The sequence below is a fragment of the Cryptotermes secundus genome, unplaced genomic scaffold (genome assembly GCF_002891405.2).
Source record: "Cryptotermes secundus unplaced genomic scaffold, Csec_1.0 scaffold511, whole genome shotgun sequence".
Lineage (NCBI taxonomy): Eukaryota > Metazoa > Arthropoda > Insecta > Blattodea > Kalotermitidae > Cryptotermes > Cryptotermes secundus.
The window spans coordinates 59,763-72,786 of NW_019727101.1; the positions used below are offsets into that span (position 1 = coordinate 59,763).

Here is a 13,024-nt window from a genome sequence, read left to right on the forward strand (position 1 = left end):
AGTGTCTCAGTTTGCTCTTGTGGGTGATCCATCTTTTTTGAATGCTTACATGAGATATGACACATCAGAGAGTAGTTCAAACGTTGTATTTTAATTTTTATCAAAGGAACATTCAAAACAGCCCATGAAGTGCACTCCATCAGTGGTAATGACAGATGGTGGTTCATGATGTCCACAGTGTCTTTGTGTGTTCTCTAAAATTCTCACAATAGACAGAGACTGTTTGCTTAAACAGCACTAACTGACTGGACTTTACACTGGAGATGTAGTGCACCCTCCTGTGTGGCAGGATGCGAGTAATGAAAAATTGTTTTGAAGACATTTCATCACCTGAGTGCTAGTACTCATATGTACTATATCCATCACCACCAATATGTGGGAAACTGGGTTTGAATTGAGAGAATCGACTACATTTTAAATGTTATTTAAGCAATGGAAGTGCATTATTTCATTTTTTCTCAAAAGTATACACAAAACACTCCAGTACTCAAGGGATGATTTGTGCTTCAAGGGGTAAAACGGTGATAAAGACCCATAGCTAATGCCATGTCTTGGTTATCTCTCACAATCATATGTGATGAACTACTAATAAAGTGATTTCAAAAACTTTAAAGTTAACTAAGTAACAAAGCAGCTGGCACATGCTCAGAAACTTACCAATTCCTGTCTTCCAGGTTATAATGCTGTGTAGTCCACTGAAAGTCAACTGACGTTTTGGAGGAACATACTGCCTCCATTGTCAGAGTCGAAGAATAAGTCGAACAAGAAACCAGCAAGCTCTGCTTGCCATCTGCTTTCATGCTGGTTTCTTGTTCGACTTATTCTTCAACCGTAAGGATGGAGATGTGTTCCTCCAAAACGTCCGTTGACTTTCAATGGGCTACGTGGTGTTATATCTCACAGGACAGTGATGTGTACTCATATTATACGATACCTGCTCATCATCTGGATCAGTGAGGAACTCCTGCATGATGTCACTCTCGGCAATGACACGAACTGCACACACTTTCTCCAGGTACTGTTCCAGGCCTCGGCGCCTTGCATCTAGTTGCTGTTCACTCAACCTGGATATATATACATGCACACAGTTAAATCACTGCTACCAGAAGGTTTCAGAAAGTCTCTCAGCGAAATTGCGATGCATTTGAAACATATTTCTGCAATAAATGCTGTCATATATTAGTGAACAGATGCGCGGTTTAGACAGATAACCGATTGTTTATAATGCATAACTACAAATAACTAAACAGTCTCACTGATTTATACGCTCTACAAATTGCTACAACTGTAGCACAGATAAGCCTTCTGTATGTTATTCTGTTGTAACTAGTCAAGGTAATGGCTGCTAACAATGGAAATTCCTCAGTTCAACCATGAACTGCCAATGCTCGCTTGCAACTCATGGCTGTCTGCTGTTGCTGCTGCTGCTCATTGCTATATAGCCTTGATGCGGGCCACAGGGAAAATACTTTTTCAGACAGTTCCTCTATTGCTGTGTGCTGAATCGTTGCTGTCGAAGCAGGTTTACCACGCCACTTTCTAGCAATGGCCACATACAAAACCCTGTGTCCTCTATTGCTGTGTCAGTATCTGTTCCTGTAGAAATTTGTTTACCATGCCGCTGCCTGAGCTGTGTGTAGGCTATTTAATAACACTATCAGTATTGAGACTATATAGTGTTGAATGATACATTAATGATGAACTGAAGTGGTCATGGCCTAATCAAGGTAGTATCTTGGAATTTTCCTCGAGGGATTCAGGAAAAGCACGAAAACCCTCGGTCAGGATAGGAAACTGTTCTGGCCAAGATTCAAACCTAGCACCTTCTAGATACAAGTTTAGAGTGTTACCACTACTGCAGACTGCTCAGTGGAATAGCTCAGTTGATATGGCAATGGGCTATAGGCTGGATGGCCAAGGAACTTGGGTTCATTCCTCGCAGAAGCAATGGATTCTTCTCTTCTCTGCAGCACTCAGACCAGCTCTAGACCCTCCTTACCTCCTATCCAATGGGTACCAGGGGTAAAGTGGCCGGGGCATGACACTGACCACTCACTTTCACATAGTGCTAAGGTTAAGACTATGTGCAGATATACCTTCACTCTCCTGTACATCATCATGACATGATGCTTAGTCAATTAAAAGATATGAACAGCTTTACCTTTATAATACTTCTGAATTATGTATGAATGGAATGCGCTTGAAACTCATGTAAAAAACTTACGTGAAAGGCCACTTCCCAGGCAGTTTAGGAAAATCAAAGCCAATGAATTCTTTCTTTAGGTTAAGATGTAGGTTAGAGAATTCCCTATACCTCCTCGAACAGAGGTGGCGTCCAGCCATGTAAATATTGAAAACCTGAAAATACATATTAAATATTCAGATAACAAGTTTCCTATTTTTCCTCTCTTTGTATGAGCAACACACTGTACATTTATGACTATAAGAATGATTAATTAGTCATTATAAACAGGTCTGAAAACCTCACTGCTGTATTCACTATAGATACAAAACTGTCTTACAGTACTCAGAATTTCTGAGTTTCTGGTTTTTTCCATGGTCTCATATTCTGGAGACTTGAAAACATGATGTTTGGGAAACTGGATCTGTTTCAGTACTCAAAGGGCCCAACTGAGTAGGTGTCTTCCCCCTTCACCTGAGGATGGAAACAGATCCAATTTCCAAAATGTTATGTTTTCATGTCTCTAGAATACCGGACAATGAAAAGAGTAAAAAAATCAAGTAATTCTGAGTGTTATACACCATCGTCAGAACCCTGCAGAATCTAGTAAGTAAAGTAAAGTTATCCCTGTAACAGGCCATGAAAGCCCATAGGGTTGTGAGACGTTGAGGGTCCCACATTATCTAGACAATCGGCTCAAGGATGGTGGTAAGGCTGTCAGCCTTATGCGCCGGCTGCGCTTTACTCCCCAGGAAAATTATTTATTTAATTCCTTGTACTCATTTCTGTTAGAGGCTGAGTGAACCCCAGGGCCATAATGCAGCCGGAAGGATTAGGTCCATTGAAAAAATCCAATGACCTCATCGGTATTTGAACCCATGACCTTCCGACTTGTAGCATAGTGCCTTAACCNGAAGAATTAGGTCAACTGGAAAAAATCCAATGACCTCATCGGTATCTGAACCCACGACCTTCCGACTTGTAGCATAGTGCCTTAACCACTATGCTACCGCGTAGTTAATTTTGAATATTCTCTGGAAGAGGTTTCAACAATTTCTGTTTAAATTTTAGAACTGCTGGAGGATCAAGAACCAGATAAATTAATGATACACCCAGAGAATATGGGCTTACATACAATTGTAAGTTCATCAGTATGCTACAGTTTCTCTCCGTGCTCCGGCCTATACAAAAATAATAAATGAGCCTTGGGGGATGTTCTCGAGAAGAGTTTCACAAGTTTATTTATGCCTTATTTAATGATGCTGTTGGCAGCTCAGACCACATAGCACAGAATGGTATTTTATTAGTGAATAATGAAATAGATGTGATACGGACAGGAAGTGAAGTGTGACCTAATTCAAGGTATTATTCCAGTATTTGTCTGGAGGGGCTGAGGAAAACAAGAAGGAACACCAGTTAACATAACCAGTCTCAAGACAAGATTTGAATCTGGGACCTCCAAATGACAAAGCAACAATTCTACCTGTCCCACTGCAGCACTCAAGAATATTGTGTCTGAGATGTGAAGCCATGTAATTTGGTAGATGTAACCAGCATTTCAAAGGAATCTGCTGTCTCCATCATCAGGACAGAAGCGTATGAGTATTCAAAGATGAAGTGAACAGAATCCTTTGAATGGTAACATTTACCAGATTCAGCGGCATTACATCCCACAAGACTGTAATGGTCAAATGCTACCTCATATGATGTGACAAACTGTAATCATATTTCTGAGCAGCTTCAATATTATAGAAACCAAAAGTCACAGTCAAGTGGGTTGCACTCCTGCCTTGAATTTAGAAGATCCAGAGCTCAAATATCAGCTTGGTGACCAGTAACACTCAAAAAGCTGTTCCATATTTTTCTTTAATGTGTCCAGGCAACTGTTGGTATAGTATGTCCAATCAGGACATTTCCTTCCATATTCTGTCCATTTAATTATTCACTGAACATCCTGTAATCTGATGCCACATATCCTGGGCTTGTCACAGCATCTTTAAATATACCACAAACAAATACATTTCAGTAAGAAGAAAATATATAAGACATAGATCCCACATTACCACATATCGCTCGCCTGCTTTCTCTGAGTAGTGATAGTCCGGAATGGAGATGGGTAGAGATCGTTTCTCACTGTAGTCAATGTACGTATAACCTGTCGGATCCTCTGCTGGCTCCAGTCTCTCTGCCTCCTGCAAGAAAAGTAGTACAAATGTAAACAGGTAACAATGACCAGTATCAGGTATTGTACTTCATTAATTTGAATTAAAAGTGTGTACTGAGTCAGATACAGGGGGCACGCAATAATGTAGTTGGCTGTGACACTATGCTACAAGCTGGAGGTTGTGGTTTCGATTCCTGATGAGGTCATTGGATTTTTCAATTGACCTAATCCTTGCAGCAGTACTATGGCCCTGGGTTTGATTCAGCCTCCGACAGAAATGAGTACCAGGAATCTTCCTGGGGGTAAAGGATGGATGGTGCATAAAGCTGACAACTTCACCACCATCTGTGAGCTGACTCTACAGACAACGTGGCAGCCTCAACGTCTCACAACCCTACAGGTCTCCATGGCCTGTTACAGGGATAGCTTTACCTTTACCTTACCTATGAGTTGGGGGTTGGATGGAAGGTGGACCACTTTGCTCTGTAAAAACATTACTGATGTGCAAACCAAAGATGTCAAAACTGGATGCTCTAATTCAAGATAAGTCTGGTAGAATCTTCTAAAGAAGGCTGTGATTAAAATAGAGATGTTTTATCGATGTGATGATGATGATGAAATATTTAGCTATGAATACTTTATATACCCCCAGAAATACATGCAGGTCTTAAGCATCCATTATCACTGTCCAATTTTAACCAAAACTGGAATGTGTACACAGATATCGGTAAAACTCTCAGTATTAAATTTCATGATAATCTGCTCAGCTGTTCTTAAGTTGTTACATTCAGACAGATGGATGGACAGATACAGCAAAGCTGAAGAACAGTCTTCTGCGATCTTTTTATAAATGTGCCATTAATATACAGTGATACTGCTGCAGACAGCAGACAGTAAACTTACTTGCTGAGTAACTGATATGACTGTGAGTGTGAGAACATCTCCCCCTGATTTAATTAGATCCACAACTTGCTTATGTGTTGCCCCTTCCACAGTCACCCCATTTCTGAAAGAAAACAAAAAAAAAATTCCAGTATCAATGTCATGAACTGAAAACAATGACGTCGGAAATTCTGGGGAGTAGAATACTGGGTTTCAAGTATACACTCATTATACAGTATTACAGTCTTTACAATTTGTAATAGATCTAAAATTACATTGTAAAAGTTACTTCCTTCTGCATGTAAATTTCCAGAACAATTCATATTGTAGCAAGTAGAACCACTGCTATGTAACGACTGTGAGATGAGCAGATATAACAGGGACTTTCTGGGCAACGGCTTGGTAAACATGTTCTGACTGCTAGGCAGCAGATTCTTAATAATACAACAGTTGGACTACAATGGAAGAACTGTTTTCTATGTGGTACGTGCTGACATGTTATAAGCAAGGGACAACGTCAGTTGATAGTTCTGTATGGGAGTCTGTTGAGCCAGAGGCAGAGGAATAGCCATTGTTGCAGCCATTACCAGGAAATGTCTAGTAACAGACTGAGAACACTAAGAATGTGTGCTCTAGTGAACTGTAAAGTGCGGAAATAGTGATAGTGTTACAGATATTTGTAGTTACAACCTGTAATTGTTCAATAAATCTATTCGCCAATCCATACCCCATCTATAGTCACTAATACAAGTGACAATATTGTCTTCTGGGTTTAGGTGCTGGGAAGCCTGGTATGTGGGTATCAACATTTTGGAGGAACTTGCAACCTTCCTCCTTGTCTTCTACCATGAATTCACTCATATTCCTCTATTACTCTGACCCAAAGCAATAGGATTAGTCATCTGCAGTTCTTGATAGCACCTGTCTGCAAATCTAAATTTGACAATGCTTGGAGAAAAAGAGTTCTATCTTCTAGGATATAACACTGTGAAGTCCACTGAAAGTCAACCAACATTTCAGAAGAACATATCCCTTCCACCTTCAGGGTAAAAAAATAAGCCAAATAAGAAAACGGGTGGTTTGGCTTATTCTACAACCCTGAGGATGGACAAGACATGTTCCTCAAAAACATCAGTTGGCTTTCAGTGGACTACATGGCGCTATATCCCAGAAGACAGAAATCTTCATGACCACCGCTGTGAGAACTTCAAATCACTTTCTCTTAGTTCGCTGTACTGATACTAAAATCGTTAATCTTGTACCATCATGCAAGGGCCTTTTACAACCTAGGAGAATTAACAGATACATTTTTTGTTATTTGGTTACATTTATTTATAATGTATCCCTCCAATTAACAAACTCATTTTTGATGTCTTAAAATACTCAAATAAATAAAACAGTAAGAAAGAAAAAAAAATGATGTACGAATTAATATTTACTTGAATTTGACAATTTTCTGTGACCAAAACAACGCTTCATTATGCATTATGTTGAGAGTCCGTTTTTTTTCATTTACCAGCAGTAATCTCTTATAAATATGTCAATATCTTAAGACTACCATTCTTAACGCATATGAGGTGATTTATTTTACTGCTTTTAAATGTTCCAGCACATATGGGCCACCTTCAGCTTGCCTGCATAAAAGGAAGTGCTTTAAAATTTTAAAGCACTTTACATGATTTGGCTGAAACATGTAAAGGCATTAAATTAAATTACTTCATTTGTGGTACATTAGATGGCACTGTTAGAAACCATCAACACATGCATAGTCGCTAAGATGTCACATATCAAAATAATTTCTGACTTTACTGTTGTATAACTGCTGTGGTATATTTGTGCATAGGTTCTTTAGTGCATAAAACAATTTGACTAGTATCATACCCATTTAAGGTTTACCAGAAAACGACTATTTTCATATCTTGATTCAAACGAAGAGCTGTTATCGCCACAGCATATAAAGTTCGTCTTCATGGAGCAGTTTTTGAAGGCAATGGGTAAGAATGTAGACTGTTGCAAGTACACACCTGAAGTGAATTCCCAGTTTTGCTTATAAGGTAGTTATAGAAGGAATTCTGGTCGAGCCTCAGGTCAGGAAGTTGACTTGCAATGATGAACAGTCTGAACAAAACACTATCATCATCATCATCATCATCATCATCATCATCATCATCATCATCATCATCATCATCATCATCATCATCATCATGTTTCAAGCCTTGTTTCTTGTGTTTCATCCTCTTGAAGAGCGTGTTGGTCCATCCACCATAACTGTGGGCTTCCTGTGTTTCATCATATTACTGTGTTGTATGTTAAAATATATATATTATTTTGGATATGTTTATCTTCCATTCTTAGAACGTGACAATTCTACCGTGATCTGTATTTTAGAATTGTATTATTTATATTAAAAACATTCAGTTATTAATTTCAGTAAGAGACGGGGATAGCTCAGTCGGTATAGCGAAAGGCTGTGGGCTGGACAGCCGTAGTTTGAATCCCAGTAGGAGCAAGATTTTTCTCTTTTCCACAATGTCCAGACCGGCTTTGGGCCCTCCCAGCCTCCCATTCAATGGGTACCGGGGGGCTCTTTCTCCAGGCGTAAAGCGGCCGTGGCGTGAAGCTGACCACTCACTTCCATCAAGTGCTGAGGTCAAGAAGAGTGGAGATATACCTTCACTCCCGCATGTCTTCATAACATAGTGCTTCATTAATTATGTACATGGGCAGCTTTTTACCTTTACATAAAAATTATTGTATTACAAAAATAAACGTTTATGTTTTTTGTCTTTACCCTACCATTAAGTTTGCAAATAAAAGGCAGCAGAAAAATAACAGCAGTAGAAGGCATGCCTGAATCGGTACTGAATGGTCTACCCTGGCGTCACTTCATGTATATTGTTATTCTATCAAGTTTAATATCTTGGTAGAGACACAGCTTTCTCTACGGAACTCAAGTTATTGAGGTTAGGTATATTTGGTGGTTTCTTTCTAACGCTCTCCTTTTGAAATTTTATTCAGCTTTATGTTAGTAACAGGGGCACACGGTAGCGTAGTTGGTTGAGGCACTATGCTACCAGCCAGAAGGTCGCGGGATCGAATCCCGATGAGATGGATTTTTTTTTGTCGATTTACCTAATCCTTCCAGCCGCACTATGGCCGTGGGGTCGACTCAGTCTCTAACAGAAATGAGTACGAGAAATATTCCTGGGGGTAATGGGCGGTCGGCGTGTAAGGCTGACAACCTCGCCGCCATCTGTGAGCCGACTGTCTAGAATATGTGGGAGCCTCGACGTCTCACAACCTTATGGACCTCCACGGCCTGTTACAGGGACAGCTTTACCATTTGTTATCCTAGTAACAATTAATATATCTCAAAATGAAATATCTGTATAATGCCTACGTACAGAATGGGATGGCACAGCGATAATGCTCTATACTCGCATTTTTATGTGCTCGGTTCAAATCTCGGCAGGGTGACCAGCCACAATGAATTTTCTCATAATTTTCCTCAGCCCTTCCAGGCACGTGCCGTTTTATTATCCCAATTGGGTCATGACTGCATCCTTCTAAACACTTTCCAATTCATTATTTACTGCCCATTTTTCCACTCCAATCTGTCACTGGCCACGCCATTCAACAACTCACAAAAGAAGAGACCTACAGATGAAGATCAAGTCTATTCAAAACAGATATCAGTATATGGAGGCAGAAGAGGGCTGTCAAGTGGATACTTTGTGGCCCAATTGCGTACTAAACAGACTGATTATACATACATTGCAAGTGACAGCTGACGTCAATCCTCACAAACAGTAAACCAAACAAGCTATATATGATGCAAAGTACATTCAACATCCAGTGCTTCGAATATAGACACTCGACTCCATTTATGCTGCATCTAAACAATTTCTGACGTCGCGTCATCAGATTCAATTCTCAAAAACTGTCTGCTGATGTAAAGTTTTATTTCAGAATTAATTTCTTGTTCATAGCACAAACCCTTCCTGTTTGTGCTAATGGAAGTTAGCAATTATTTCACTGTTTCCAGAATGGTGTGTCTTGTCACACTCACGCATCGCGTTGGATTTTCAGTTGTTGAGGTCACTGAATTTTTCAATTCTCCTAATCCTTCCATCCGCACTATGGCCCTGCAATCGACCCAGCCTCTAACAGAAATGAGTACCAGGAATCTTCCTGCGGGTAAAAGATGGCCGGCAGGCGCGTAAGGCTGAAAACCTCACAGCCATCTGTGAGTCAATTTTTTAGAAAGTGTGGAAGCCTCGACGTCTCACAACACTATGGACCTCCACGACCTCTTACAGAGATAGCTTTACAACATTCGATGTGAACCAAAATCACTATACAGGAAATATCTATGAATGCACAGACATTTTCTTCCGCGAGGTTTAATCACGGTATGAAGCATTCTAAAAGCTGCTTCAGACAGACCATACACAGATGTTACTAATGTCAGCAAGTAAAGGAAACAACGCCGGTCACGGTAGCCGAGCGGTCTAAGGCATGCACTGTCTTCAATCGCTCGGAAGCCGGGATCGTGGGTTCGAATGCCACTCAGGGCATGGATGTTTGTGTGCGTTTTTCTGTGTTTGTCTACAGGTAGAGGCCTTGCGACGAGCTGATCACTCGCCCAAAGGAGTCCTACCGCATGTGTAATAGTAAACCGAAGTGAAACGGAGAGTTTCATGGAGATAGGCCTAGGCCCAAATTGGGGCTGTAGCGCCACAGAAAAAAAAGGAAACAACGGTTATGCCAATGTTTATATAAAAATAATACAAAATATAGAAATGTATCCAGACTGACCTGATCTACATAGAAACCAAAATATCTTTATATGTTAACACTGAGTGTGCGAAATGTCTCTTTCGCAATGGAAAGTTGCAAAATGTCTATAATTTCGCTATGTCTGTCTGCATGTAACAAGTCGAGAACCGCAGAACATATTTTAATACAATTCGAATTTTGGGACTTCTACTACAAAATTTGTCGACATATTCCAGTTGCAGTTCAGGTCAGCAATAACGGCCTACATGCGTTTCCGAGTGCGTCTCACCAACACCTGCTGAAGCCATACATGTCTCGAGAAAACACTGCAGACACAACTGAATCACACATTTTATGCTCGGTAAATTTTCCCTTAAGTCCTGCGGGGGTCGGCATAATTACAAAAGGGATTTTTACGCTGCTGGCTCACAGGTCCGGAATGATTTTGATCACGTATTTCTACTGCGGGAGAGATCCCCTCGCTCGCCCGCCCCACCTCTTGTATGGCATTCAGTATAAAAGACCATCAAAACCCAGTATTTACGGATTCAAAGCCTACAGGAAATAAGAGAGCAACTAAACTGTTACGTTATGCGTACGTTTACTAACTTGTTAAACTGAGCAGTTTTTGTTTAAATAAAACGTAAGTTGTCCATGTGCTCAACTAAGTAAGCACTACGCCATGAAGACGTAGGGGGGAATGGGTGTATAGATCCACGTATTACTGACCTATGCACTAGTTGGTGGTGAGTGCTCAGCTTAACTCCCCGGCAGCTTTACCACCGGGAAAAGAGCACCCATTACCCCACTGGATAGAAATCTGGGTGGACCCTAGAACAGGTCTGGGCGATATAGATAGGAGAACATTCTTTGCCCTACTGGGACTCAAACTCCAACCTCTCGGGCATCCAACTCGTAGCCAGTCGCTATACCGACTGCGCTATTTTATAAACATATGGATACGAAAATAATGACCACATAAGGGACTGCCTATGTGGCATAACAGAGACAGACATATGTAAAGCATGCTTCCTGTTTTGTAATTTATTCAATTCTGAGGACGCAGAAATCATATTCGGTTATTAATAATACAAAATCCGACAAGATTTCAATGTAAAATTGTTAAAAATAAAATTAGTCAAAAATACCTAACCACAATAATTTGAACTTCAAAGGCAGCTACATTTACAAAAAGACACTAAAATTCGAAGAATAACAATGTCAGTGTTAGTCATTAGTCGCGGGGTTTGGACTGGTGACTAATAACTCGGAACTACAAATCATCACTACGCTGCCATCAATCTAAACATTCTACAGATCACTATATTACAGCACATATTAAGCACTCTATATGTTCATTAGTCGTTGCCTGGTAACGGCTCCGTACTAAAGTCGTTGCCGACTTTCGACTCTCTCACAATTAACTCATGACGGCAAACAGAAGTTGCATTGACAACTCTCGCTATATGGCCTCGGCAAGGACCGCATATAAAACACCGCTGCGGACAATGTTTAAGTAGTCATGTCACAGTAATATGCACTAAGTAACGCTGTTGTCTGAAGAAAACCGTTTCGGCAAAGACTGTCTATAAAAACAAATTTCGTCAAAATTATCCAACCCCTCTCTCTCTTCAATTGGCAACATGTCATCATAATGGTCATTTAAATTACACTAAGAAAAGAGATACATCTGCCACAGTCACAACTTTACCAACCATGAAAGTGGGTGTGTGATTTGGTCCTCATGTACAAAATAAACGCTGACAGACAGTAATAACAATTACCTGATATTATCTGCACACACTCCACTTCCCATGCTCATTTTTCAGTTTTACCTTGCATTACTACGCAGTCGTGCGCTGTTCCAAATGTCAAAGGTCACAAATCAGCAGTTCCCATCTCTAGCCAGTTTCCACGGATAATTCCTCAACTGATGAACCGCGATTATGCATGCTACAAATCGGCTCTGCAATGACTGCCAGCTAGTGATCCTTTCCATAACTGCTATTGACAATGACTTCTACTTTGAGGGGTGGGGGGTAATTTTACGTCGCTGTAAATAAGCAGAGTAGGGTGACGGAAGGAATGGAAAGAATCTGACCTGAGTCTGAGTCTTATGTTACCACCGATGGTCAATCGGCCAGCCTATCTACAAATAAAGCAACCATCTGGGGCTTACAATCAGAGTTTTATTACCGTCAGACAGCTGCGGGTCTGTTGATGCGGGGTGCCCTCTCTGACGAGAGGACGGGTCTGTCGTCTACAACTGCTGCTGGCGCTCGCCAGCGCAGTCTTTCACATGTCCGACTCTAGACCATATTTTACTGTCTCAAATTCCAGACTCCCCTTTTCGTCGCCTCCTACGACTCGAGCGGCTACGGTGCAGGTATTCGACCCCGCCTCCACACGGGATTCCTGCTACATAATATAAAGGCTGTTTCACTCGGGGCGGAACCTGGCATTTTGTTAATAACTCGGATACTAATAAAGATATTGCAACGAAATTTGGAGTGGACTTACCTCAGTTCATGTGAAGTCTGGTGACATCATAACAAGTGCTGGAAATGGCCACCATTTGCGTCCAGACAGCACTGGACTCGGCGCGCCATGTTTTGGAAAGTCCTTGCCCATACGTCAGGTGTCACTTCTTGGATGGCCTCACTTATGTTTGCTTTTAAAGCCTCTATGGTTCGCGGTTTGTTGGCGTAAACTTGCGCCTTCAAATGACCCCACAAAAAAAATAATCAGGCGGCATTAGATCGGGCGAGCGCGGTGGCCAAAGTCCCCTGGAAATGACGCTCGCCCGATCTAACACCTCCTGGTTATTTTTTGTGGGGACATTTGAAAGCGCAAGTTTACGCCAACAAACCGCGAACCATAGAGGCTTTAAAAGCAAACATAAGTGAGGCCATCCAAGAAGTGACACCTGACGTATGGGCAAGGACTTTCCAAAACATGGCGCGCCGAGTCCAATGCTGTCTGGATGCAAATGGTGGCCATTTCCAGCACTTGTTATG

General features: G+C 41.1%; 1 protein-coding gene across 2 annotated transcripts in view; it reads right to left on the reverse strand.

The window, feature by feature from the left end:
• LOC111864427 (sorting nexin-27) overlaps window positions 1-13,024 on the reverse strand; it is a 71,018-nt gene that overhangs the window by 14,088 nt on the left and 43,906 nt on the right. For both annotated transcript variants that reach the window (XM_023851660.1, XM_023851661.2), the window contains exons 2-5: window positions 5,250-5,352; window positions 4,246-4,374; window positions 2,225-2,358; window positions 935-1,064 (exon numbers count right to left, since the gene is read on the reverse strand). In XM_023851660.1, the coding sequence (XP_023707428.1) occupies window positions 935-1,064; window positions 2,225-2,358; window positions 4,246-4,374; window positions 5,250-5,352 (496 nt within the window). The remainder of the gene's footprint in view (window positions 1-934; window positions 1,065-2,224; window positions 2,359-4,245; window positions 4,375-5,249; window positions 5,353-13,024) is intronic.